This window comes from Myripristis murdjan, chromosome 1, assembly GCF_902150065.1.
Source record: "Myripristis murdjan chromosome 1, fMyrMur1.1, whole genome shotgun sequence".
In the NCBI taxonomy this organism is placed as follows: Eukaryota; Metazoa; Chordata; class Actinopteri; order Holocentriformes; family Holocentridae; genus Myripristis; species Myripristis murdjan.
In genome coordinates this window covers 31,991,382-32,012,845 of record NC_043980.1, presented here as the reverse complement: position 1 = coordinate 32,012,845, position 21,464 = coordinate 31,991,382, and the positions used below count along the sequence as shown (strand labels likewise).

Below are 21,464 nucleotides of genomic sequence, written 5' to 3'. Positions count from 1 at the left end.
CCTCTTTGATAATAAGGTAGAAGCGGGGGATATATTTGCTTTTCTAACTTTGGATAGTCATCTGCACATGTGATCTCACACTTGATGCTGCTGTATGAGATATTAAACCTCTTGTCACTGGAGGAACAGTTTTCTGAATATTTTCTGGTACAGCCCACACCAAAATGGAATCGAGTTATCACCTGATGAGAATTTGACCTCAACTAAATAGTCTCTTCCCTCTCACTGAAAATGTAAGTGTTTAAATTTGCTTTTAGTTTTTAGTTTTTAGCTGTTAGTGTGTGTGTGTGTGTGTGTGTGTGTGTGTGTGTGTGTGTGTACTTAAATACTCTGGTGTGATCAGAGGTGGTTCCTGGTCCTAAAAGTTTGAAAATCACTGATACTGCCCACAAACAAGCAGCAACTGAAGGCAGTAAAGGCTTGGCAGAGCATCTCAAGGGAGGAAACTCTGAATGTATAGTTTGTCCGATTACTTTTGAGCCTCTGAAAATGGGGTGTCAATGTATAAAAGTGGCTGCACTTCCTAAACAGTCAATGCCATATTTTTTTTTCAACCCTTTAAGTTAAAGCTGGAAATCTGCACTTCAAATACATTTCAAATCCACTGTGGTGTATGTATATGTACTGTGTATGAAGACAGTTGAAGGGTGCCAGATTGAAGGACCTGACCAAAAGCTGAGTTTGCCAGCCCTTGACATCAGTCACTCGGAAACAATGGCCCTGTTCCCACCTGGTATTAGTAACCATCCTGAGAAATCTGATCACAAGCCTAGTACAGGTGGAAACAGCAGCAGTGCATCCTCATTGCAGCCAAAGTGATGGGATCTCAGGATGCATTCGGAGGTGGCCTGGGACACTTTTGTCCGCATCGCTTTAGAGGTGTACACAGACATGTGTCCTAGGAAGTATTGAATGACCACCTACACACCTGATGTCCTCTGTGTTGTGCAGCCCAACACCCTGACAACCCTGACACTGGCCACAATGGCACTTTTCCAATAGCAAAATATCATGCCTGACTCTGCCCAGCGTAGCTGAACTGTCAGCTGAAGGATCAAATGCAAACTGAAGTGCAGGTTGGTTATAAAGCAGCTCGTTAATGAATAAAAACACAAACTGTCTACCTGCAGGATGAGAACTGCAAGGGAGCCAGGAGGAGCTCAGCTTCCCTTAATAAGACATGAGCTCCTAAAAACATGATTTGAGAAATTTTGGGGGTGTCTACAATATGTACTGACAATATGCAGGGTTTTTTCTTCCATATGAAATTCGGAGGTGGCAGCCTTTCTTAAATTTCATCCCCTGGTGCTATTAAACACATTACAGTGGCCCCTCGTTTATCGCAGGAGTTACGTTCTAAAAATAACCCTCAATAGGCGAAATCCGCTAAGTAGTCAGCTTTATTTTTTACAATTATTATAGATGTTTTAAGGCTGTAAAACCCCTCACTACACACTTTATACACTTTTCTCAGACAGGCATTAACATTTTCTCACTTTTCTCTCTTGTTAAACACTCTCAAAGTTCAAACCTTCGTAGAAAAATAAGTCCAGTATTTTAGAATGAACGCATTCTGTACTGTACAGGAGACACGGCACGGAGGAGATTGATTGACAATGGTCTACAGTCCCTTAGCCAATCAGGACACAGAACACAATGTGCGGGTTCTCCCTTAGCCAATCAGGATGCAGAACACAATGTGCTGTATAAAAAAAAAAAAAAAAAAAGCATGCAAAATTGCACAAAAAAAAAAATCCGCGAAACTGCGAGGCCGCGAAAGGTGAACCGCGTTATAGCGAGGGACAACTGTATTTCTAAATCTAAACACTGTAGAGTTACTATAGGAATACTACAGAAATATTACTGTGTGTTGCAGTTACTACAGAAATACCACAGAGATGTTACAAGTGGATTTATCCACCTAAGCAAGAACCCTGTCAGACCTGCTGGAATAATTAAATACTCCGAGCCTAAATGTGATCTGGTCGAGCCTGTAACAGATGTAAAATGTGTCTTCAGTGATTGATAGCCGCATTCAAATGAGGCTGTAGTGCATGAGGATGTCCCCTTGTGTTAAATGGAAGGACTAGCAAAGTAAAAATTACATTTTACACTCTCTCCCCCTCCTCCTCCACCTCTCTCCCTCTGAAATGATACATGTTTATTTACACATTGAGTGTGAAACTGAGATCTGATAACAAGTGGGAAGGCAAGACACATGGAGATGCATTTTGATGCCAGGTGTGCACAGACGGACTAACACTGGCCACTTGTGTTTGGGTCACCAAAGATGCATTTTAATGCCAGGTGGCAACAGAACCAATATTGGGCATTCACAACTGCCAGCAGAACAAAAGAGAATATACCCTTGTAGTTGAAGAGCTAGGATCCTGAGTTAGCAGGGGCAACATGCTTGCCATCCAGTGCTCCACGACAGAGCGGAAAATTCCACCACTCCTCAAACCTCTTTGCAGATGACCTCCACTCCTGTGTAATGTGCATGGCTATGAACTCCTCCACAAGGCAGTCCCAAACAACAGTGGCAACATCTGGGACAAAGCTGGGTACACTAACCCCAAGCCTAACCCTAACCCAACATAGAAGCTGTTGGCAATGGTCCTGAATGAGTCTCCAGTGGCTAGGTATCTGCAGCATAAAAAAAAAAAACATTTAACTAAGTTGTAGTGAGGATACTGTAAGTGGTAGTCTACATAATCTGTTGTTAGTAGTCCAATAGCAGTATTTTATCGATATGGCTGCACAGGTGCTTAAAATTATTTTATCACTTAGTGTTTATTAGTTTATTAATATTAGTTTATTGTGATGTATAAAAAAAAATACTAATTTTACTTTGAAAAGCATGATAGCATGTCAACAGCTTATATGTAAGCATTTACTCAAATACATTACAAATTGCACAACAACCACAGTGAAAAAGAATGGACAAATGCAACAATTATGTTCATTTTACTACACCAACAGGGTTCCCGCGGGGTCTTAAAAGCATTGAATTTATGAATTGATAAAATAACGTAAACAACGAGCGGCGGAACTAATAATTTCGAACGCAATTCAGACCTCACGCTACAGCCGACACAACGACAAGACAAGTAGTTGTTTTTTTAATGTTAGTTAATTCACGATTGGAAAATGGGGAAAAGTAAATTCAGCGAAGTGTGGATGGATAAAATGTCATTGGTTAAAACCTGTGGTAATGTTTTTGAAGCCCACAGCACCTTGGGCAAAAAGAGGATTCAGCTTGGAACAATGGGGGTGAAGGCGTTGGACTCGCACGCCAAATTGGCCAGGCACATTAAATACGCCAGAGGAAAGGAACAAACTCCTTTATTCACCGCCAGGTTCCCACCAGCTAACGTTAACCAGCTAGCTGCTAATGCGCCTGAAGTCACAGCTAACGCTAGCCAGCTAGCTGCTAGCGGCTAGTGCTCCTTCAGCCCCTCCTGCTACGACCGCAGCTAACGTTAGAGCCGATCTAGCACATTTTGCATGAGCACTGTGGATTGCTATTTTGTTTGTTGAATAAATGAAATTCAAGGAGTTCATTTTTCTCTGCCGGTAGGGCTGTGAAATAGGCCAAGAAATAGGTATTAATTTTTGATATAAATGGTCTTAAAAAGGTCTTAAAAAGACTTGAATTTAACTTGAAGAAACCTGTAGGAACCCTGACCAAGAGTAAAGAAAATATAGTTTCTTCTGAGCTGGTTATAACATTTTGAACCTGATGTATGTGTTAATATTATAAGAGGAATGCACAAACTGGTGGTGTGTGGGTAAAAAACTTAGTCATCTTCTCTAAATTTGGCTGAAATTAGGCTACTGTTCACATTTAGCCATACAGTAGGCTACCGTTACAGTATAATACAATGTAACATCCTGGCAAATAACCAACATTAACAGTAAATTAGCCATGTTAATGTGATGTTTTTCACAATTTGGTGATTTTAATATACCAATTATGAAATGCATGTCACCGGAAACAGACACTCTGCAGGTGAGACAGAATACCTGTACTTGGAGTTTATCCTAGATATCCTAGCACCAGTCCTAGCTAACAGGTCATCAAACTGGGCCTTGGTCAGCCTCAAGTAGCGCTGTAAGCGGCAGTCATCCAGATGTAGCTCCTGGAGAAGCCTCTGAATGATTTTGTGAACCCAGACACAACGGGGTTTTAGCGTATCTGGGACTGCCACAGCAGGTACAGTGCACCAATAATGATTATGTCAGAGCCAGTCATGCATGATGGTGGGAGTAAACGTTGATAAGGTATGTGGTAACTATGGAGGTAAGCCCCTCCTCCTGTCCTCTTTTCCGAAAGGAGTAGGTGAATATTCGTGGGTTGCGAAACTCTCCAGCGGCCATATTTTTGCAAATGATGCAAGGTGAAAATTCGCTTAGTGTTTGATCTGAACATAGCATGAGAGGGTGAAGCTTGTTTGAAGTAGAAAAATAGATATGTATGGTAACTGTAATTTTGTGATCACAGATGGGGCTCTCTAACAAACAGCCATGTTGCTCCCTGGCTTGCTGAGAAATCAATATATAATGAGGGGACGCTGTGGCCACTTACATAGAAGCTGAGCCCATAGGCTTGAGTGGACTCAACCTGATTGGCTTAGCACAAGAATTTAAATTTTGGTATACTGATAATTTAGAAAAAGTAATATTAATTTAGCATTTTATTTTTGCATTACTTAGTAGTGGGTTATCACAAACAAGGAAAGCATCCTAAAAAAATACTGTAAAAAATAGTGTATAAAAACAGTGGGGCTATAGTTAAATCACAGGGATGACACGAAGACTTGCAATATCTCTGACAGCCCATAATGGTTGAATAAGAATAATTTCACTTACTCACACACACACTGTATTCAAACGCACAGTCAGATATAAAACTTAAGTCTATAGGTGGAGGACAAAAAGATGTGTGGCTTAAAGGATTCAGGGGGAAGGAGAAAAAGTTAGGACACTCTGACAACTTATCTGTTGTTAATGGACCTATATTGACTGGCCAGCATGAAACCACAGTGAGTATTCCATGTCTGCACAGTAGTGGAGCACATTCTCTAGTGTTATAGATAAGTGTCCCCCACCCCCCCGCCTCCCTCCCCACTGCCTCAGAACACCCCTCTCCTCCCTCCTCCACTTTTGCTCCTTCCTTCTCCTCTTTCCTCTGCCTTTATCTCTCCATCTTACCTATTGATTGGCCAATAATGTGTTTTCAGTGGTAGATTAATGGCACATTATCCTGACAAGGGTGTCTGAAGGGACAGGACATGAGGGAGGGTGTGAGAGATGAGGCTCTTTAATTGATATACAGTTTGTGTGTTTCAGTGTGTGTGTGTGAGAGAGAGAGAGCGAGAGAAAGAAAGAATGGGGGGCATTAAATATAGATCTTTGTATAGATTTGTTTCATAGATTCATATATTTATGCAGCTAGACATTCTCAAATTGTTATTTAATCTAACTTCAAACATTCTATGTGGGTTTCCCTGACACAAAATTAAAAAAATAAAAAACAAACAAAAAAACTTTTTATCCTGAGCAATAATGTAATCTTCATTGCTTTACATATGGAGAGATTTGTTGTTTGTAATTTAATGGAGGAATGGGGGGAGGTCATGTTTATTTAACAGCTCTGCTGTGACCAGATGAATCAATCAGACATGGTAGCTTTGCCATGTCAAACATGCACACACACACACAATATTTCTTATATTTCTTCCCTGTGGGATAGCGGTGAAATACATCCTCTCCAAAAGAGGCTGTCCACTGGTTTCATCTTTGTCCTTTGGATGGTCTCCCTCTTCCTCTATCGTTCTCTCTCTCTCTCTGACCTGTGTAACATTTTAAATTATGAACAATTCCCGTTTTTTATTTTAACCTACTTAGAGTATCAGACGAATTTGGTTTATGGCATAAGATAGCTATGCCATATAGTGTAAACTGACTTTAAAATATTTTTCTGTGACTTCCAAAATGTTCATAAATTAATTTCATTGGATGATGTGGCCACCTCCACCCAAATTTTTACTACAGATAGATTAAAACAGGCTGACTGTCCACTCACATTTTCACATACAAATGTACAAGCACACACACAGAGACAAGGTCAGTTTCTTAGTTTCTTTTGGACATGTGCAATCTATTGTTTCAACCATTCTTTGTCTTTATCTCTTGTTGTTGCAGTTATTTTCTAAAACATACCATGTGACAAACACGCTTATCCATAGTCCCTCTTCCTGTTTCTCTTTATTCTGTATTTCTCTCATCTCTCTCACCTCTTATCACTTTATCTATATCACTTACATCTTGGTATTTTCACCCTCCAGCCTCTATCAGTTTCCTAAAGCACTATGCATTATAGAGAAGGGTGGCAGAAGTTGACTAAATTAGCGGATCAATAGGTCATCAAACAGTCTTTAAGTGTGACACACACACTTGCACAGACGACCTGTCTCAGGTTTCACCCCCTAACTAATAGCCATGTTGTTTACTTTACAATGTGCTGTGTCATGTAGTTTTGGTTTCAAGGACCCCCAGTGCATTGGGAGACACTGGGGAATTGTACAGAGTCTTTCCAGTACTGATGGTTATAGGAACGCGCACTCACTCTTGCCTTAAAAATACTACTTGCACATTTGTACTGCTGAGTTTTTGGAGAAATCTTCCAGTTCAGTGTTTTTCACAGCTTTTTAGTGTCTGTACATATCCTCAACCTGTATAAATGATAGTGAATTCCATATCAAAATAGTCACAGTGGCAATCAGAGTAAATCAGCTTTGTCAATGAGGCACATTTGAGCTGAGAGCTGCTATTCTGATTTCTTATCACTGCATACCAAGTTGTCAGCATCACTTTCTTAAAAATTTACACTGGTATTTCACAATATAGTCAAATCCAAAACTTAGCAGATGAAGTTACATGAAAGTGTGTGTGTGTGTGTGTGTGTGTGTGTGTGTGTGTGTGTGTGTGTGTGTGTGTGTGTGTGTGTGTGTGTGTGTGTGTGTGTGTAAGGCCTCTGTCTCTTTATTTCATTTAGTGAGCAATGAATTAGGTAGTAACTTCCACTTCCTGCTCCATTGTTCAAGATGGTCACTGCCAAAAGGACACACACACACATTGCCTGAACCCAAACCAAACATAATGTGTGACCAGAACTATTAATTTTTCCACAAGTAATGACTGCCCTGTATACCATACAGAACATCTATGTGAAGTAGACTATGGTGTGAAATTTTATGGTGACAGTCCTTTTCTGTACTTTGATGTCACTTAAACATGTTCAGGGACAGTCTGTCCCATCGTCTTGGGCAATGACCTTTGTCAGATGACTGGGAGAGGTCAACAGGGGTCACAGTAACGGGCGAGCTGACAGAGGGGCCCCCATCTAGTCATGCAGAAAGGAGCCGCCAGAGAATTCTCACACACTCACACAGGCATAACACACACACACACACACACACACACACACACTAATATGCAGTCTCTCCAATCAACAGGAACAGCACTGTTGCTCCTGACCAGCCAGACCCCAACTATAGAGGGGCAAAGACCCATGCAGAAACACAAACGTGACTGTAGATATCCCAACACAAACACACACTCATCAACTGGCTCGGACTGATCTTTTCCCTCTCGCTCTCTCTCTGTCCCTGATGTACACTTTCTTACCCATTCTCTCATTCACTCATATTCACACCCAGTTGAGCTTCAGTGCACAGAGTTCTGTGATGAGCTATGACAATGCAAGAGGAGGGAGGCAAGAGGAGCAAGAATGAGAAAATCAAATGGGTGACAATATAAAAGAGGGCAATACTAGCAACAATTAGCAGTAATTACAGTAATCATAGAGGTGAATGAGCATATTCAGGTTTACTCAAATTTATTTCCAACATGTAATCAGTATAGAAGCCTAATGTACCCTCTAGTGCAACAAATAAGTTGCAAGTCTAACAAATAAGGCATGGTAATAAAAACTTTTCTGTGCAAACCAGAGTTCCTTCCTGTGAATGTGTTTAAGCTAGTATGAGCTGTAGTTCATCTGTGTTAGGTAAATAACCAAAAATGTGAGTGGTTTACAAATTAATAATGGGTAGCATTTGGCCACACCTCTTCCTCTGCAGCTTTCCAGTCTGCTGTCCTGTCTGAGTGGGTAGCCGCCAGGGATTGTGGGTACAGAGTGGTGTGACTCTCTAGCAGCTCTGAAACACGAGACAGCCCGCCGGACATAACAGGCCCCTTTTCTTCTTCAGTGGATGGGCACACATACACACACACACACACAGTCAGTGTCTCTGAATCACACACAAACACACAATGACACATACAAATGCCTTAGAGCTTACTTTAGAAGTCATTGTGTACCATGGATCCATAATGAACTTATTGTAGACTGATTCTTAGTGACTGCTTGCTTCATTCAGATGTCTTAGAGTATAATTTGGTTATTATGTGTGGAAGTATATGTTTTTGTGATGTGGTCAACCTAGGTTTCATTTTTCACTGTCTGACTTACCTTAGAGTAACATCTTGGCAATTAGATTAACTTTGTGTAGCTGTAAATCAAATGGGTGCATAATACATCAGTATGAAGTAGCCAGTTCCATGTCACAGACACAACCCTGACATTTGTGCATGGATGTGTGTGAGTGAGGGGGTGGTGGTGAGGGGCATTCATACTTTGCTCAAAGTTAGCAGAATAAACAGATTAAAAAAGTGGAGAAATGAAGATGAGAAATCCTATTTACAAGAAGTATGTAACTGTCTGTGCAGTTTAAGTGTATGGCTATATTGACAGTGGCGAAAATCTACAGTATTAAAAATTCAATCAGGTGCAATGTGGTGGCAAGGTGCATTTTAAGTCATAGTCACAGCTAGCAGTACATGGTGACTCCATTTGCACTGTTTCCTCACAGCAAGTAGGTCATGAGTTTGGATCTTGGCCCCGGTTCTTTCTGTGTGTTCTCTCCTTGGTCATCTGGGTTTCCTCTCACAGTCCAAAAGCATAAATTGGTAAAACTGACATTATAAATTGCCCGTAAGCTCATTGAGACAGGCATGTGATAGAACGCTGTATTAATAAACTTGGATTAACACTTAACTACAGACTACAGACAGACACTTAACTATGGCCAAGTTAAAATCAGGCAGCTGATTTTAACTAGGCCATAAAATAACTCAGTTTAATCCATTCACAAACCATGGATTATGTCTTTAGATTATGTTTTGGCTCTGCACAACTAACAGACCCTACTGTCTGATGAACTGGCCAAGTGAAAAAATTATGTCCCCGAGGGGATCCACAAAGTGTCACCCTATTATTATTATTATTATTATTATTATTATTATAGGCCTTGGAACATCATTAGGTTCCAAACATCACGACTTTCCGGGCTGTCACTATGACTCAAGATATTTGAACGGCCAGTATTGTGATTTTTGCTAAATGAGCCAACCATAATTACAAGGGTTTCAGTGAGAGAAAAAAACATCAAAGTAAAAATTTGTGGACAAAGACGTATTTTCTCACATCAGTATTTGTCCAAAAATGTCTGTCAGGGAGCAACAGAAATAAGCTAACTGATGCATCCTTGCCCACACCTAGTTTATATACTTAACAGGTTGTTACACAGCAATATTTATATTTAGATCTCAGTATAGGCATCGAGCATTATTACAGGTGAAAGGGACTGGTCCTTTCTGATTATAGTGTCCAGGGTGTGGTTTTTTAACTTGACTGGTTACTGGCTGTATCCCCTTCATTCTTGAACAGACTAGACACTCCACAAAGCAGACTACAACTAAGACATGTTATCAAAGTGGCAGCAGATCTATTAAAGCCCAAAGATCCATCCACCTGTTTAGGGATTAGTAGTACAATAATTCATTCTGGAGCCTGGGTACATTTCTAAATGCCAAAAGTCTGTTTTACTGAATATGACTGTCTTGAAATTTTGCCAACACACCTATGTGTGTATAGCTGTACTCTAAAACATGATAATGGTATTTGTATGTGGTCTATGCATGTGAAATACAGCAGAGAGTGTCTGCAAAACACTGGGTGTGAGAATTTAGATGTATTCCCCCAGATAAATGTACATAGGCATGAGCCTCATGCCAATTCCCTGCCTGTATGAAATGTAATTGTAGTTTGGTCTGTGCTGTGACCAGTGCTCAGTGAAAGGCGCAGGATTTAAAGTTTAACTCTAATGGAGCATATATTATAGATGAACTGATGGTGAATGCTTTCTGTTTTTTCTTATTTGTTCACACAGCTTTTCTTATTCTTTAGTATTTAGGTCAAAATACCTGGCTTATATTGTAACAATGCTAACTGCAAGTATGAGGCAGAAACAAAGATGTTTGAAATTGTAAACTAACAGGCAGCTTGGGTATATTAGATAACCAAGCACTGTTTCAGTCAAGCCAACTTCACATCAAGGGACAGGCCTTTACTCGGACCAGTAGTATAAATTCTTTGGCAACCTGTGAACAATTTCAACAACTTTGGCAACTTTTATATTTTTTGTTATTATTCTTAATCCCCATGAAACCATCATGTGCATTATGTTGAAATTAGAAAGGTATAAGCGGTTTTAGCAGAGGATTCTTATGTCTGCAGTTTGGATTAACAAGCTGACTGGACTTTACAACACAATATTCCCATTATCTGCAATTTCCAACCTAATAACCACAAAGAGTTCATTCCAAAATATTCAGTCAATTCTTTATAATATTTCTTGAATGAAGATGTTTTAATTAATTACATTTTCAGTAAATGGTGTAATGAGCCTATAGGCAAAACGTGGGATAAAGTAAGAATAGTGGATACTGCTACTAAAAAAAAAAAAAAAAAAAAAAAGACATGCGTGAAACATAAAATAAATGTTAATTACATTCATTTAAATACATAGATAATTTCAGTAATTCAAAATTCATTATGATACAGTAAATGCATGCAAATAGCTACGTTATAGTACTTTCTTTGGCGGCTTAGGCTGCTGGAAATGCTGTTGTCAACAATAATAATGATGATGATAATAATAATAATAATAATAATAATAATAATAAACTTGTGGAAATATTATGTAAACAACAAAATGCTGGAGTTTATACTGTTTTAGGCCTCCTCCAGGCTATCATTAACTTAGCCTGCTAAAAAAATAAAACAAAAAAGATCTCGTATTAAAAACGGCTATGTGTAACTATAGCATGTTTAGTGTTAGGCTTATACCAAATCCACAAATTTGCCTAAAAAATAAATAATACCTAATCAGCTTATTTTTGTGATATGTAATTAGTCCTCCTCCCATTGTACTTGCAGTCTGCAAAACAGCAAGGCCGCAGCTCCGACCCCACAATCTAAATACCATAAATGCTTGAAACTTGGCAAAAGACCACCAAAAAGTGTCTCTCTCACGTGGCAAATAATTGCGACCATCATACGTCTCCATCATACAGGCTGAAGTACTTGCTGGCATTTGAGAAGCAGAGGTAAGGCGTACTACTCCCCGGGTATACCACGGGCAGGGGCATGGGCAGCAGGCATCTCCCCAGCAGGTTGCTCTCTTTGTACAAGGCCGGGAGCTGCCCCACCACCACGGGTTTGCCAGTCTCAGGGAAATCGTTAACGGGTCCGTCAATTTCAGTGGAGATTTGCCGTTTCAACTTATTCCTGCGGTTTTGAAACCATATTTTCACCTGGGTCTCCGTGAGCTGGAGGGAACTGGCGAGGCAGGCGCGCTCTGCGCTGCTCAGATAGCGTTTCATATCGAAGGTAGATTCCAACTGGAAAATCTGTCTCTTGGAAAAGATAGTGCGTGTTTTCTTTTTCGTTATCATTTTGCTCTTCTTGGTGGAGGTGCCTCCTTTGTGGGGGTCCGCCGATGTCGTGGTGGAGCTGCTGTCATCGCAGCTGCTGTCCCCGCTCTCGAGGCGCGCCTCCGCCGACTTTCTTGGGTCTCCGCGGCTGATGGCTGCTTCCGTGGCTCCGTTGCTCTCCGTGACCAACTCTGAGAACAAAATCACACGGCCTGTAAGCTGTTATGGCTGAGGTTTAAAGTGTGTGGCTAAACATGCAAGCTGACCTAAGCTGGGGGGGAAAAAACAGCTAATGAAACTAGTGCGTAATGGTGATAACACATGGTCTCTAATATCTGTGCAGTTTATATACGGGACATGCATAACAAATACAATAGTTAACACCCTTACGTCTGATGGTCGGGTCCTGCCTCTGTTGAACTCCGTGCTCCTCGTACCGGCTCTGAAAAGCGTCTTTACGCATCGCCGTGGCCGTGTCATCCTGCAACCCGGCGGGATGACAACTGTAGTTCCTCCCGCTTGTCTTAAGGTTCAGGATGTTGTCAATTGTGAATTTCAGCGAGGCAGCGGGTCGACATGGTCCGTCCACTTTGTTCATATTCTTCAATACGTTAAATAGTCTTTTTTTTTTTTCTTTTCTTTTCTTTTTTTTTTTTTGTTACTTCCGCGTTGCAGTTCGCAGTGTGCTGTGCTCTGAGGTCTAGATCGAGACGTCAACCTCACCACTAACGTCTTGATGCTCCAAGCACCATAGCAGCAGCCACTGACCAGGCACTGCTGGCTGGCGACGCTCTGCCTCCACCGTTACTGAACCGACCGGATGGAGCGCGTTTTGTCCTCATTGATTGGTCAGGAGGAGCGCACAGTCACGGGCCAATTACAGCAAAGGAAAGGGAGGGCAGGAGAATGTTGTTCTTAGGTACCCCCACCCCTTCACTTCACCTCATCATCCATCTGCTGCCTGGAGAGCCTTTATGCTCGTCCAAGAAAATCAGCAATAGTTAAGTTTCACTACTTCGTTCCCATATAGCCCATTTGTGCAATGAGCTAATGCAAATGTTTATTTTTATACTTTTTAAATCACATGTTTCTCTATCTTTCTATTTACAGTTTAAGCAAGTCAGCTCTGGTTAATAGTCATAAAACGGATGTATCTATTTGGGAGCCCCAGGCACGAAAAGTTTGTGACATGCTTCAAACTTCCATGCAGACCCTGAATTTATTCTCTCTCTCTCTCTCTCTCTCTCTCTCTCTCTCTCTCTCTCTCTCTCTCTCTCTCTGTGTGTGTGTGTGTGTGTGTGTGTGTGTGTGTGTGTTTTGCATAATGATGTTTCCCAGATCTACGAGTTCCTAATACATAATGAATTTCCTCTAAATTAGATATTATAAACAAACCTCAATCATTATTCGTAGAACGTTGTTAAAATAATACACACACACATACACATACATTCATATGTAGGTGTGTGTGTGTGTGTGTGTGTGTGTGTGTGTGTGTGTGTGTGTGTGTTTATGCTATTATAAAATCACTGTATGTATTGGCCTAAGAATATAAGGCACTTTATGTTTGTTTTTTTGTTTGTTTGTTTGTTTGTTTGTTTGTTTTTAAAACTCAATTTCAATTTGTTTCTGAATTGTCAGTGTATAATGTGTATTTTTATTTATTTTTTTAATTCTCACAAAAATAAATAAGACCAACCTGTTGCTGTTTTTTTTTTGTTGTTGTTGTTTTTGTTTCTTTTTCTTTTTTCTTTTTTTTTTGCCTCCCGTGCAACTCTCTTGAAAAAAAGAGTGCTGCACAGGGTCAGCTAATATTCATTATCTGCGTTCAGCTAATCTGAAAAAAGGTGAATTTGCATGAATTAAGTGACATCAAGCGAATTCACGTTTTTTTTTTTTTTTTTTTTTTTTTTTTTTTAATCTTTCTTTGGTTTTGGTTTTCATTCTAATCCAGAGTCGTTACTCAACTTTACCCAGTAAAAAAATCCAAATCTTAAATTGAGATGAAACGTTTGTGACAATCAGGCACTCACATAAATTAAATGTAGGTAGACCTTTTGGGAAATAAATCAGCACTAAAGTGAGATGCTATGCCAGTGCACCTCGCCTGCAGGCACAGCAAAGTTATGTAGGCTAATATCGTGGATAACTCTGCAAGTTGTGTGAATTCTGCACGTCCTCTGCTTGCACACATAGGTTCCTGATTAAACATGCCCTAGCACATTTTACTTACACATACATTTTGGAGGTGCAAAGTATTAAGTTTTCAGATTTGCGAAGAAATGTGCGATAGGTCTGCAGGTTAACTTATCCATTTCCCTAAAGAGACGCACGGGTACTGACTATCGCTTTGTAGGTACTGATTGTGGCGTCACAGAACATATGGATTCACTTCACAGACAGGCGTATGGCATTCTATGATATGCACTTCTCTTTGTAAACCTGAATGTTTCTGTGAGTGAAAGAAAAGTTGAGATATTTGAGGTCAGTGACTGGGCTGGCATTATACACCGTAGAATAGTTGCATTAAGACACAAGACAGCGCATACCTTTTGTGCTTGATTTTTTTTATTTACCTATTATGTGAAAAAGTGACAAGTTGGAAAAAAACGTGTCTTTAAATATAAAAGTTTGCAAAAATATGCGTGCATTCAAACATACACGAACAGCTTCGGCCACCATCTTCGGCCTTGGCATGCTTGACTATTATTACAGCCTACTGTGACAAGAGCATATAGACTCTTGTAGAGACTGATAAACGGAGACATAAAGATGATTCATCATTAAACTGTGAGTATAATGGTCTCTGCATGTCATATCTTTGGATGCAATCAACAATAGTTCCTCTGCGGCCACGTGATTTATTGCACAATTCAGTATCAATAGGGTAGGCAAATGATATGCACAAACAATACAAAACAAACAAATAAACAAAAAGTTTGTCATATCAGTTTTCAGTCTTTACACTAAGCCGGTCATCTGTGACCTTAACATACTCATGGAGTGAGCGAAAGAGGACAGGGGGTAACTGATAGAGTTGGAGAAGCCCATAACGGATGGGGCAACCTGGTGCCCGTTCAGGTTGAACCCCAGGGCTGCTGTGGGTCCGGGGCCCTCATGATATAGGATGGGGACCCTGACAATCCGCTGGGTCGAGTGTGAAATATTTGCAGCCTCAAGATCCGCCGCCAACTGTCTCTTCCATTTATTTCTCCGGTTCTGGAACCAGATTTTGACCTGGGTCTCCGTCAGGTGGAGAGACGCTGCCAGCCCTGCCCTCTCCGAGCTGCTTAGGTACCGCTTTACATCAAAAGTGGACTCCAGCTGAAACACCTGACTGCGACTGAACACCGTCCTGGTCTTCTTCTTCCGGGTGGAGCTCGGGTCCAAGGCTGCGTCCTGATCCGACCGTGTATCATAGCCATTTTGCGCATCCTCGTTGTCGTCCGTTAAGCTGCTGTCACCCGTTTTTCGGTCGGTTTCGTCGCTGCCCTCCGTTATAGGCTCGGACACGGCCGGGGAATCTCTGTCACTAGTCAGTATGGAGCAACAGCGGTCCTCGGAACGCCTGGTGTCATCCCTTGGGCCTGAATGGAGGGGAAATAGCAATACGAATATGAACCATGACTGACTGAAAAAACTATATATATATATATATATATATATATATATATATATATATACGAATGACCTCTTTGCCAAGCACCCTCATTTCCCTCTGAATAGCCTAATAGCCTGTGTTTTTGTTTTCTATTTAAAACAATCAAAAATGTGGATATTTCCACTTGTGTCCAGTGGAGATTTCTCTTGTTTCAATAATTCAACAAAAGCAAAATAAGGCAGATTGACTCAAGAAAATGAAACTTAATTTAAGGAAAATATCAAAACAAGTTTATTTAAACTGGGAAAATAGGGCTGTACGATGATTTTCTCATAAACAAAACAGGACTAAGATTAAAAGGATTTTTAACATAGATGTATGGGGGTTAAGAGGGTAGTAAGCTGAAATGTGCAGGATATGCAGAATTTAGTAGTGTAGATGAGATGAGAAGACACTTTAATGATCCATGTGAAATTTGGGTCACCGCAACAGCTGTTTAAAATACCCTAAAGATGACATCGAAGATATTGCAACAAGTAGGCTAATTACAACTTAACTTTTAGTATGAGAATAGGCCAAACTTTCCGACAACTTAACTGCATGGATTTAGGCCTCAGTTTGCCTGTAGGCATCCTTAAGGAGTGGACCGAAGTGCAGTGAAAATATAGACATTTTGAAATTGGGGCAGCCTACTGTATGAATCCATAGAGGGGATATACTTTGGCTTGTCTGGTGGCGCAAGGCAGTGCCCAAATAGCTCTTAGATCAGGTGTGCGTGAAGGTTTCGTTTTTGACGTGCGTGACGCTGCTGGATTTCTGTTTTTAGGTGAGATGTGTGGCATTTGTTTGTAACGTGTGTGCGTAACCTTCAGGTAGGGCCACGATAGAATTGCTTGAAGAAAACCAAGCCTGACATTACCTCACCACCTCTTGACAACAATCGTGTAAGGATCACGCATGAGAAACACGAGGCCATAAAATTATTTTGCTGATCAATGCAGAGTCTGAGCCCATGAGCCCATAGAGATCTGCCGTACCTTTACTAGGATAACAAACCGGACAGACCAAATGCACGCCTCAGCCTTTTAATGACTGGAAAGCGCGACGGTAGCGGAGGGAATATAGGCTACAAGAAGAGAAGAACAGCCGCGGCGACGGCAGTCTGGACTCCACGCACTCGCGCTGATTTTATTGGTTTTATCTAATGAAGCAAGAAGCCACAGGCGACGTGCCAGCTTTCAAAATTACTTCCGTAGCTCTGACCCGCTCACGAGGTCACGTCCACCGGGATAAATTTCCCCGGTGAATCAGCGACGTGACAGTGTGAGTAATGTGACCAAACAACCAGTGATGTCGTGGTAAAGAAAAGGTTGGTAAACGGACCCATGGTGATCACTACATTCAAATAAACAACAACGATTCTGTTTTCAAAGAAGCTTTTAGCTTAATTTTTTATTTTCCCCTTAATGACTCATCATCATACAGCTTACACCAATAAGTAAATTTCATACTATACAAAGGTGGTCAAACTATAGGCCAATTCCGTTAATAAAAATGGTTGGAGGAGAGGAGATTTATGCTCTAACAGTGTTACAGCAGCAGTAGCTGCAACAACAAACAGTGCACGCGTTTTGCCTCGGAGACTGTGATTCTCACAGCTTAGCATTTGCATCCAAAGCTGTTTTGTGCACCGAGGCGCGAACAGCGCTAAGCTACAATCGGGTTAGTTACAAACATGAAAGAACTCACTGTTTGGTGTTTCCACAGCTCTGATGTTCAGTTCAGTCCCTCCGCGGTACCATCGCAACGACGCTTCTCTGTGTGGAGACAGGGCTGCGCTGCTGTAGCCAGTGGGCACTTGAGTGCTTATCTCGGCGTGGTGTCCATCCAAGACTCCGCTGGGGGAGACTATCTCCATACCAGCGCCCCCCGGACTGTGATCCGCCATCGATCCCTGTCCATTCCGCCCCCTGCCCAGTAGATTCTCAATAAAGAACGATGAAGCCCTCGACGAAGTGGGAATCTGACTGTCTGTTAACTTCTCCGGCATCTTCTGCGACAATATTTAATATCCACTTTAAACAGCCTGGCCCGGGATCTGTCTCTTCCTTTAACCGTGTTACACAAAACCGAGCGGCTCCCCTCCTGATTTTGCGTCCAGGCAGCCAAAGCAGGTCCAAAAAATCATTTCAAACGTCCCTTTCCCACATCGATCGGGTGAAGAGTCATTGCAGTGACGGGACGGGATCTCCCCAGTGCCGGCAGGAGGAGAGGGAGACAGGGATACGGAAGCAGTAGTACAGTGAGACGTCAAGTCAAACGCTTAACGAGCCGAGGGCACCAAGCGATTGGACGAGCACAACAGCAAATGGGGTTGTCCAAGGAACTGAGAATTACTGTGTGTGTGTGTGTGTGTGTGTGTGTGTGTGTGTGTGTGTGTGTGTGTGTGTGTGTGTGTGTGTGTGTGTGTGTGTGTGTGTGTGTGTGTGTACGAGCAGGCGCGTTCCCTCGGGGGCATGAACGCAGGAGTAAAAACCCCTCTGTTCGTGGTACAGCACTCTTTATTTGGGTCAATTAGGGTGCAAATCAAAATAAAGATCCGCCAGCGCATCATCCATCCCGAGGGTCGAGCCCCTCAGTCCACTGTGACATAGGAAGCGCTCACAATGAGCCGCTGGCTGGCAGGGAACTACAGTACGGAGCCTGTCATTTTATAAGTGTGTGTGTGTGTGTGTGTGTGTGTGTGCGCGCGCGCTTGTGTGTGTGTGAGGGAGAGAGAGAGAGAGAGAGAGAGCGTGAAACTAGCTGTGCTCTGTGTTAACATTATTGGGATCCTATTATGTAGTCATTACTATAACAATGACTACAATGACTACATAATAACAATAATAATAATAATAACAATAACAACAACAACAACAACATGGAGGAGCTGAATTATAGCGACAAGCTGTGGTGCTGTCAGAGGTTATCCAAACATTGTGTAAATATGTTTATTGGCTACTTATGTATTCTAATACTATTTTGTCTGCCCTGCTGACTAGGTTAAAATAAAACACTGGGAGTAGATTTGAATTTGTGCGTATTTTCTTTCCGATATTAATTATGATTTAACTCTGATTCGACAGTAATTTTGTTTTCTCACATAGTTAAACTTAATTGTTAATACACTGTTGTTATAGGCTTACTTAAAGACAGCCTATTCTCAACCTACTCTGAAATAGTAGGCTATGGTTCCGTCAAATAGGCCTATGTGTCGTTGTCATGTACTGGTAAATAAAAAAGAAATATACAATGATCAGGAATCACACTCCGATATTAATTTTAGAGCAAAAATCACGTCTCCATCGTTTTGGTCTCCACGTGTATCAACAATAAGCCTAGTTTTTTTTTTTTTTTTTGTTCTTGTAGAACACAACACAGGCGCATCTCATTTCCTATTGACATTTCTTATTGGCTTCCAGCAAAAGAACCGCACATAAAGCCCCCCCATTATTGGCCCAATGACTGCACACGAATGTGGGCAAACACTAAATAATAGCCCACATTGGAATAGAATGTGTAAGTTTCATATAAAATATAAAATGCAAAATGACATATGTCCCCAAGTCATGGGGGCACATGTCATTTTATATTTTACATAACCTTCATCATGCACCTCATCCATCTTCAGCTTCACAACATTGAACAACATTAATGCTTCATATTCAAATGAAGGTACATCCTGTTAGCCTTGCATACAGCTTTACTGCTTATGGTTAATATGCAAAGGATAAAGATAGAATAGGTGTACTGTACCAACACGAAAAGGTTCACTGGTTAAGGTTTAAACGTTAAACGTTCCCCGTGAATCCGGGCCTCATTTTACCGATTAAGATAAAACTATCACTATTCGATCATCTAAAACATTCAAATGAGTGCTGACGGGCGTCCTTACCCTTTTCGTTGAAATGGCAAGACATTTGAGCCTTTTATTTCCCTCAATGGAGTCAGCGGCTCTGACCTTTAGCACCCCCCCCCCCCCCCCCCCCTCCCCCCACACACACACACACACACACACACACACTCCACCCCCGCCCTCTCTCTCTCTCTCTTTCTCTCTCTCTCCGTCTCTCTCTCTCTCCCCATCTCTCACCCCAAGGCTAGACTTACCCTTTGACAGAGGATCAGAGTAGTGTTGCTCTTCAACGTAACACTCAATACCGACAACTTGCAGTAACCTGACCCGTGTGTTGAAGAGGTCGTACACCTGTCTTGTAATATCCCGGTCAATGTGCGACATCATATCGCTTTGGCTGATGTGTGTTCGCCAGTTCTGTGTGTGTGTGTGTGTGTGTGTGTGTGTGTGTGTGTGTGTGTGTGTGTGTGTGTGTGTGTGTGTGTGTGTGTGTGTGTGTGTGTTTCATTCTCCCGTGAGGCCAAATAGACTTTTTTTTTTTTTCTCAAGCATAAAAAACAAACAGTAGCCTATCACCAGCTGAGTTTGGTTTCGGGACGTTTAATAGTTGCTGTTTTGTAATACGTAACTACAAGCTAATTGTTCCTACGAAAAGTCCCGTTTCCATTTAATCGCCCGATTTAAGCAACGGAGAATTTATTTTTAATTTCATTTAATGTCGATCCTTCATTTTAGTGAAGAATATAGTAGGCCTAGAGAATGCCAAGAACAAGTCTCCCGTAAGAAAATATGCTAACCCGGGCCCAAACCAAATATATTTCAGAACTACTGTACAAATATCACAGTAAACCCATTTATCATAATATCCCATGTAAATATTACAGCGTTACCTTGGTTGATAAAAAAAAAAAAAAAAAAAAAAATACCGCAAAGGACGATAAGGTCGCTTTGAACCCGCCATTGAGTGCCTCAAGCTGCGATTCCCTAAATGAACATTCTAGGAATATTATAGTCATTTTTTTCTCAACCACTGGTTCTATAATTAGCTTAAATATCTTAAAAGTCATCAGGTACACTTGTGACTTTATAGCCAGAATTGTTTTAGACCGCAGGGGATGGTAAAATAATTTATAACATTACAGTCGTACACAGTAAGTTGCAGTGAGGTGACATGACAAAATGGCATTTTCTTTTTCTGCAAACATTATGCTCTCTACAACCTGGTGGGAAGTTCATTGATCGTGCACTGCACAAATTGGCTAAACGATCATTAGCTTGTCCTTTCAGACAATGTCATTCATTTTTTTCTGTGTGTTTTAGTGCCCCGCACTATCGTGATATATTGGTTCTTCCCATCCCTGAAATTAGTAACAACATACAGGCGTTTTGTGCTGTTAGAGATAATTGCTTTCAGATTTATCAGGGAAAGAATCTCTCTCTCTCTCTCTCTCTCTCTCTCTCTCTCTCTCTCTCTCTCTCTCTCTCTCTCTCTCTCTCTCTCTCTCTCTCTCTCTCTCTCTCTCTGTGGTGTGTGTGTGTGTGTGTGTGTGTGTGTGTGTGTGTGTGTGTGTGTGTGTGTGTGTGTGTGTGTGTGTGTAGGCCTAATATCCCCAGACTAGTATTTGCCACATCATGATTCTTTGTAAACGATAGATCTTAAATCAGATTTTTAGTCTGATTTGCTTCAGCATACAGAGTCATACCAGTGACAGGGTTTGCTTAGTAATGGCTGTCAGTGAGATTAAGCACTATATAGAGTGGTTGTTGTGACATTAAGCTTATTTGGGATATTGTTGAGGCTTATGTCAATATAGTCTTCATTTATGTCTTTTTGTCAAGAAACAAAATTATTCATGCTATCATTGTCATTACAGTCATTATTCTCATCATCATTATCACATGCATCGCCAGGTGTTCTGTGTATCTTCTTAGATTGTGTTTCTTTGTTCAAATCTATTTCTGTATGTGTGTAAGCATACTGTGTGTTAGTTTGTTAAACACTGCATTAGATCAGGTTTCTCTGTGTACACCAGGCCGTCTGAACGATGTGGCACCCTGGCCAGTGCCCCCTACTCTGGGGGCAGACAGCCCAGACCCAGAGGCCCCTCTCTCACTTTCTGCCTC

General features: G+C 41.3%; 2 protein-coding genes and 1 long non-coding RNA gene across 5 annotated transcripts in view; 1 reads left to right on the top strand and 2 right to left on the bottom strand.

Annotated features, from left to right (window-relative positions):
• LOC115366993 (uncharacterized) overlaps window positions 1–21,464 on the top strand; it is a 192,106-nt gene that overhangs the window by 38,930 nt on the left and 131,712 nt on the right. The window lies entirely within an intron of this gene.
• hmx4 (H6 family homeobox 4) lies at window positions 10,722–12,613 on the bottom strand. Its single transcript, XM_030062678.1, has 2 exons — window positions 12,232–12,613; window positions 10,722–12,032 (listed from the first exon to the last, which is right to left on the bottom strand). Exons 1-2 carry the CDS (start codon window positions 12,437–12,439, stop codon window positions 11,461–11,463), a joined length of 780 nt encoding a protein of 259 aa, XP_029918538.1. The 5' UTR covers window positions 12,440–12,613; the 3' UTR covers window positions 10,722–11,460.
• On the bottom strand, window positions 14,411–17,770 carry hmx1 (H6 family homeobox 1). Its single transcript, XM_030062669.1, has 2 exons — window positions 17,192–17,770; window positions 14,411–15,428 (listed from the first exon to the last, which is right to left on the bottom strand). The coding sequence occupies exons 1-2, from the start codon at window positions 17,490–17,492 to the stop codon at window positions 14,803–14,805; spliced, it is 927 nt and encodes a 308-aa protein (XP_029918529.1). The 5' UTR covers window positions 17,493–17,770; the 3' UTR covers window positions 14,411–14,802.

What these genes read in the sequence shown, in the direction of transcription:
- hmx1 (XM_030062669.1), bottom strand. Translation starts at nt 17,492, where the DNA reads ATGCCGGAGAAGTTAACAGACAGTCAGATTCCCACTTCGTCGAGGGCT. An exon ending in AGCTGTGGAAACACCAAACA is followed by an intron (nt 15,429 to 17,191) that starts GTGAGTTCTTTC and finishes CCCTCCATTCAG; the next exon opens with GCCCAAGGGATGACACCAGG.
- hmx4 (XM_030062678.1), bottom strand. Translation starts at nt 12,439, where the DNA reads ATGAACAAAGTGGACGGACCATGTCGACCCGCTGCCTCGCTGAAATTC. An exon ending in GCAGGACCCGACCATCAGAC is followed by an intron (nt 12,033 to 12,231) that starts GTAAGGGTGTTA and finishes TTTTGTTCTCAG; the next exon opens with AGTTGGTCACGGAGAGCAAC.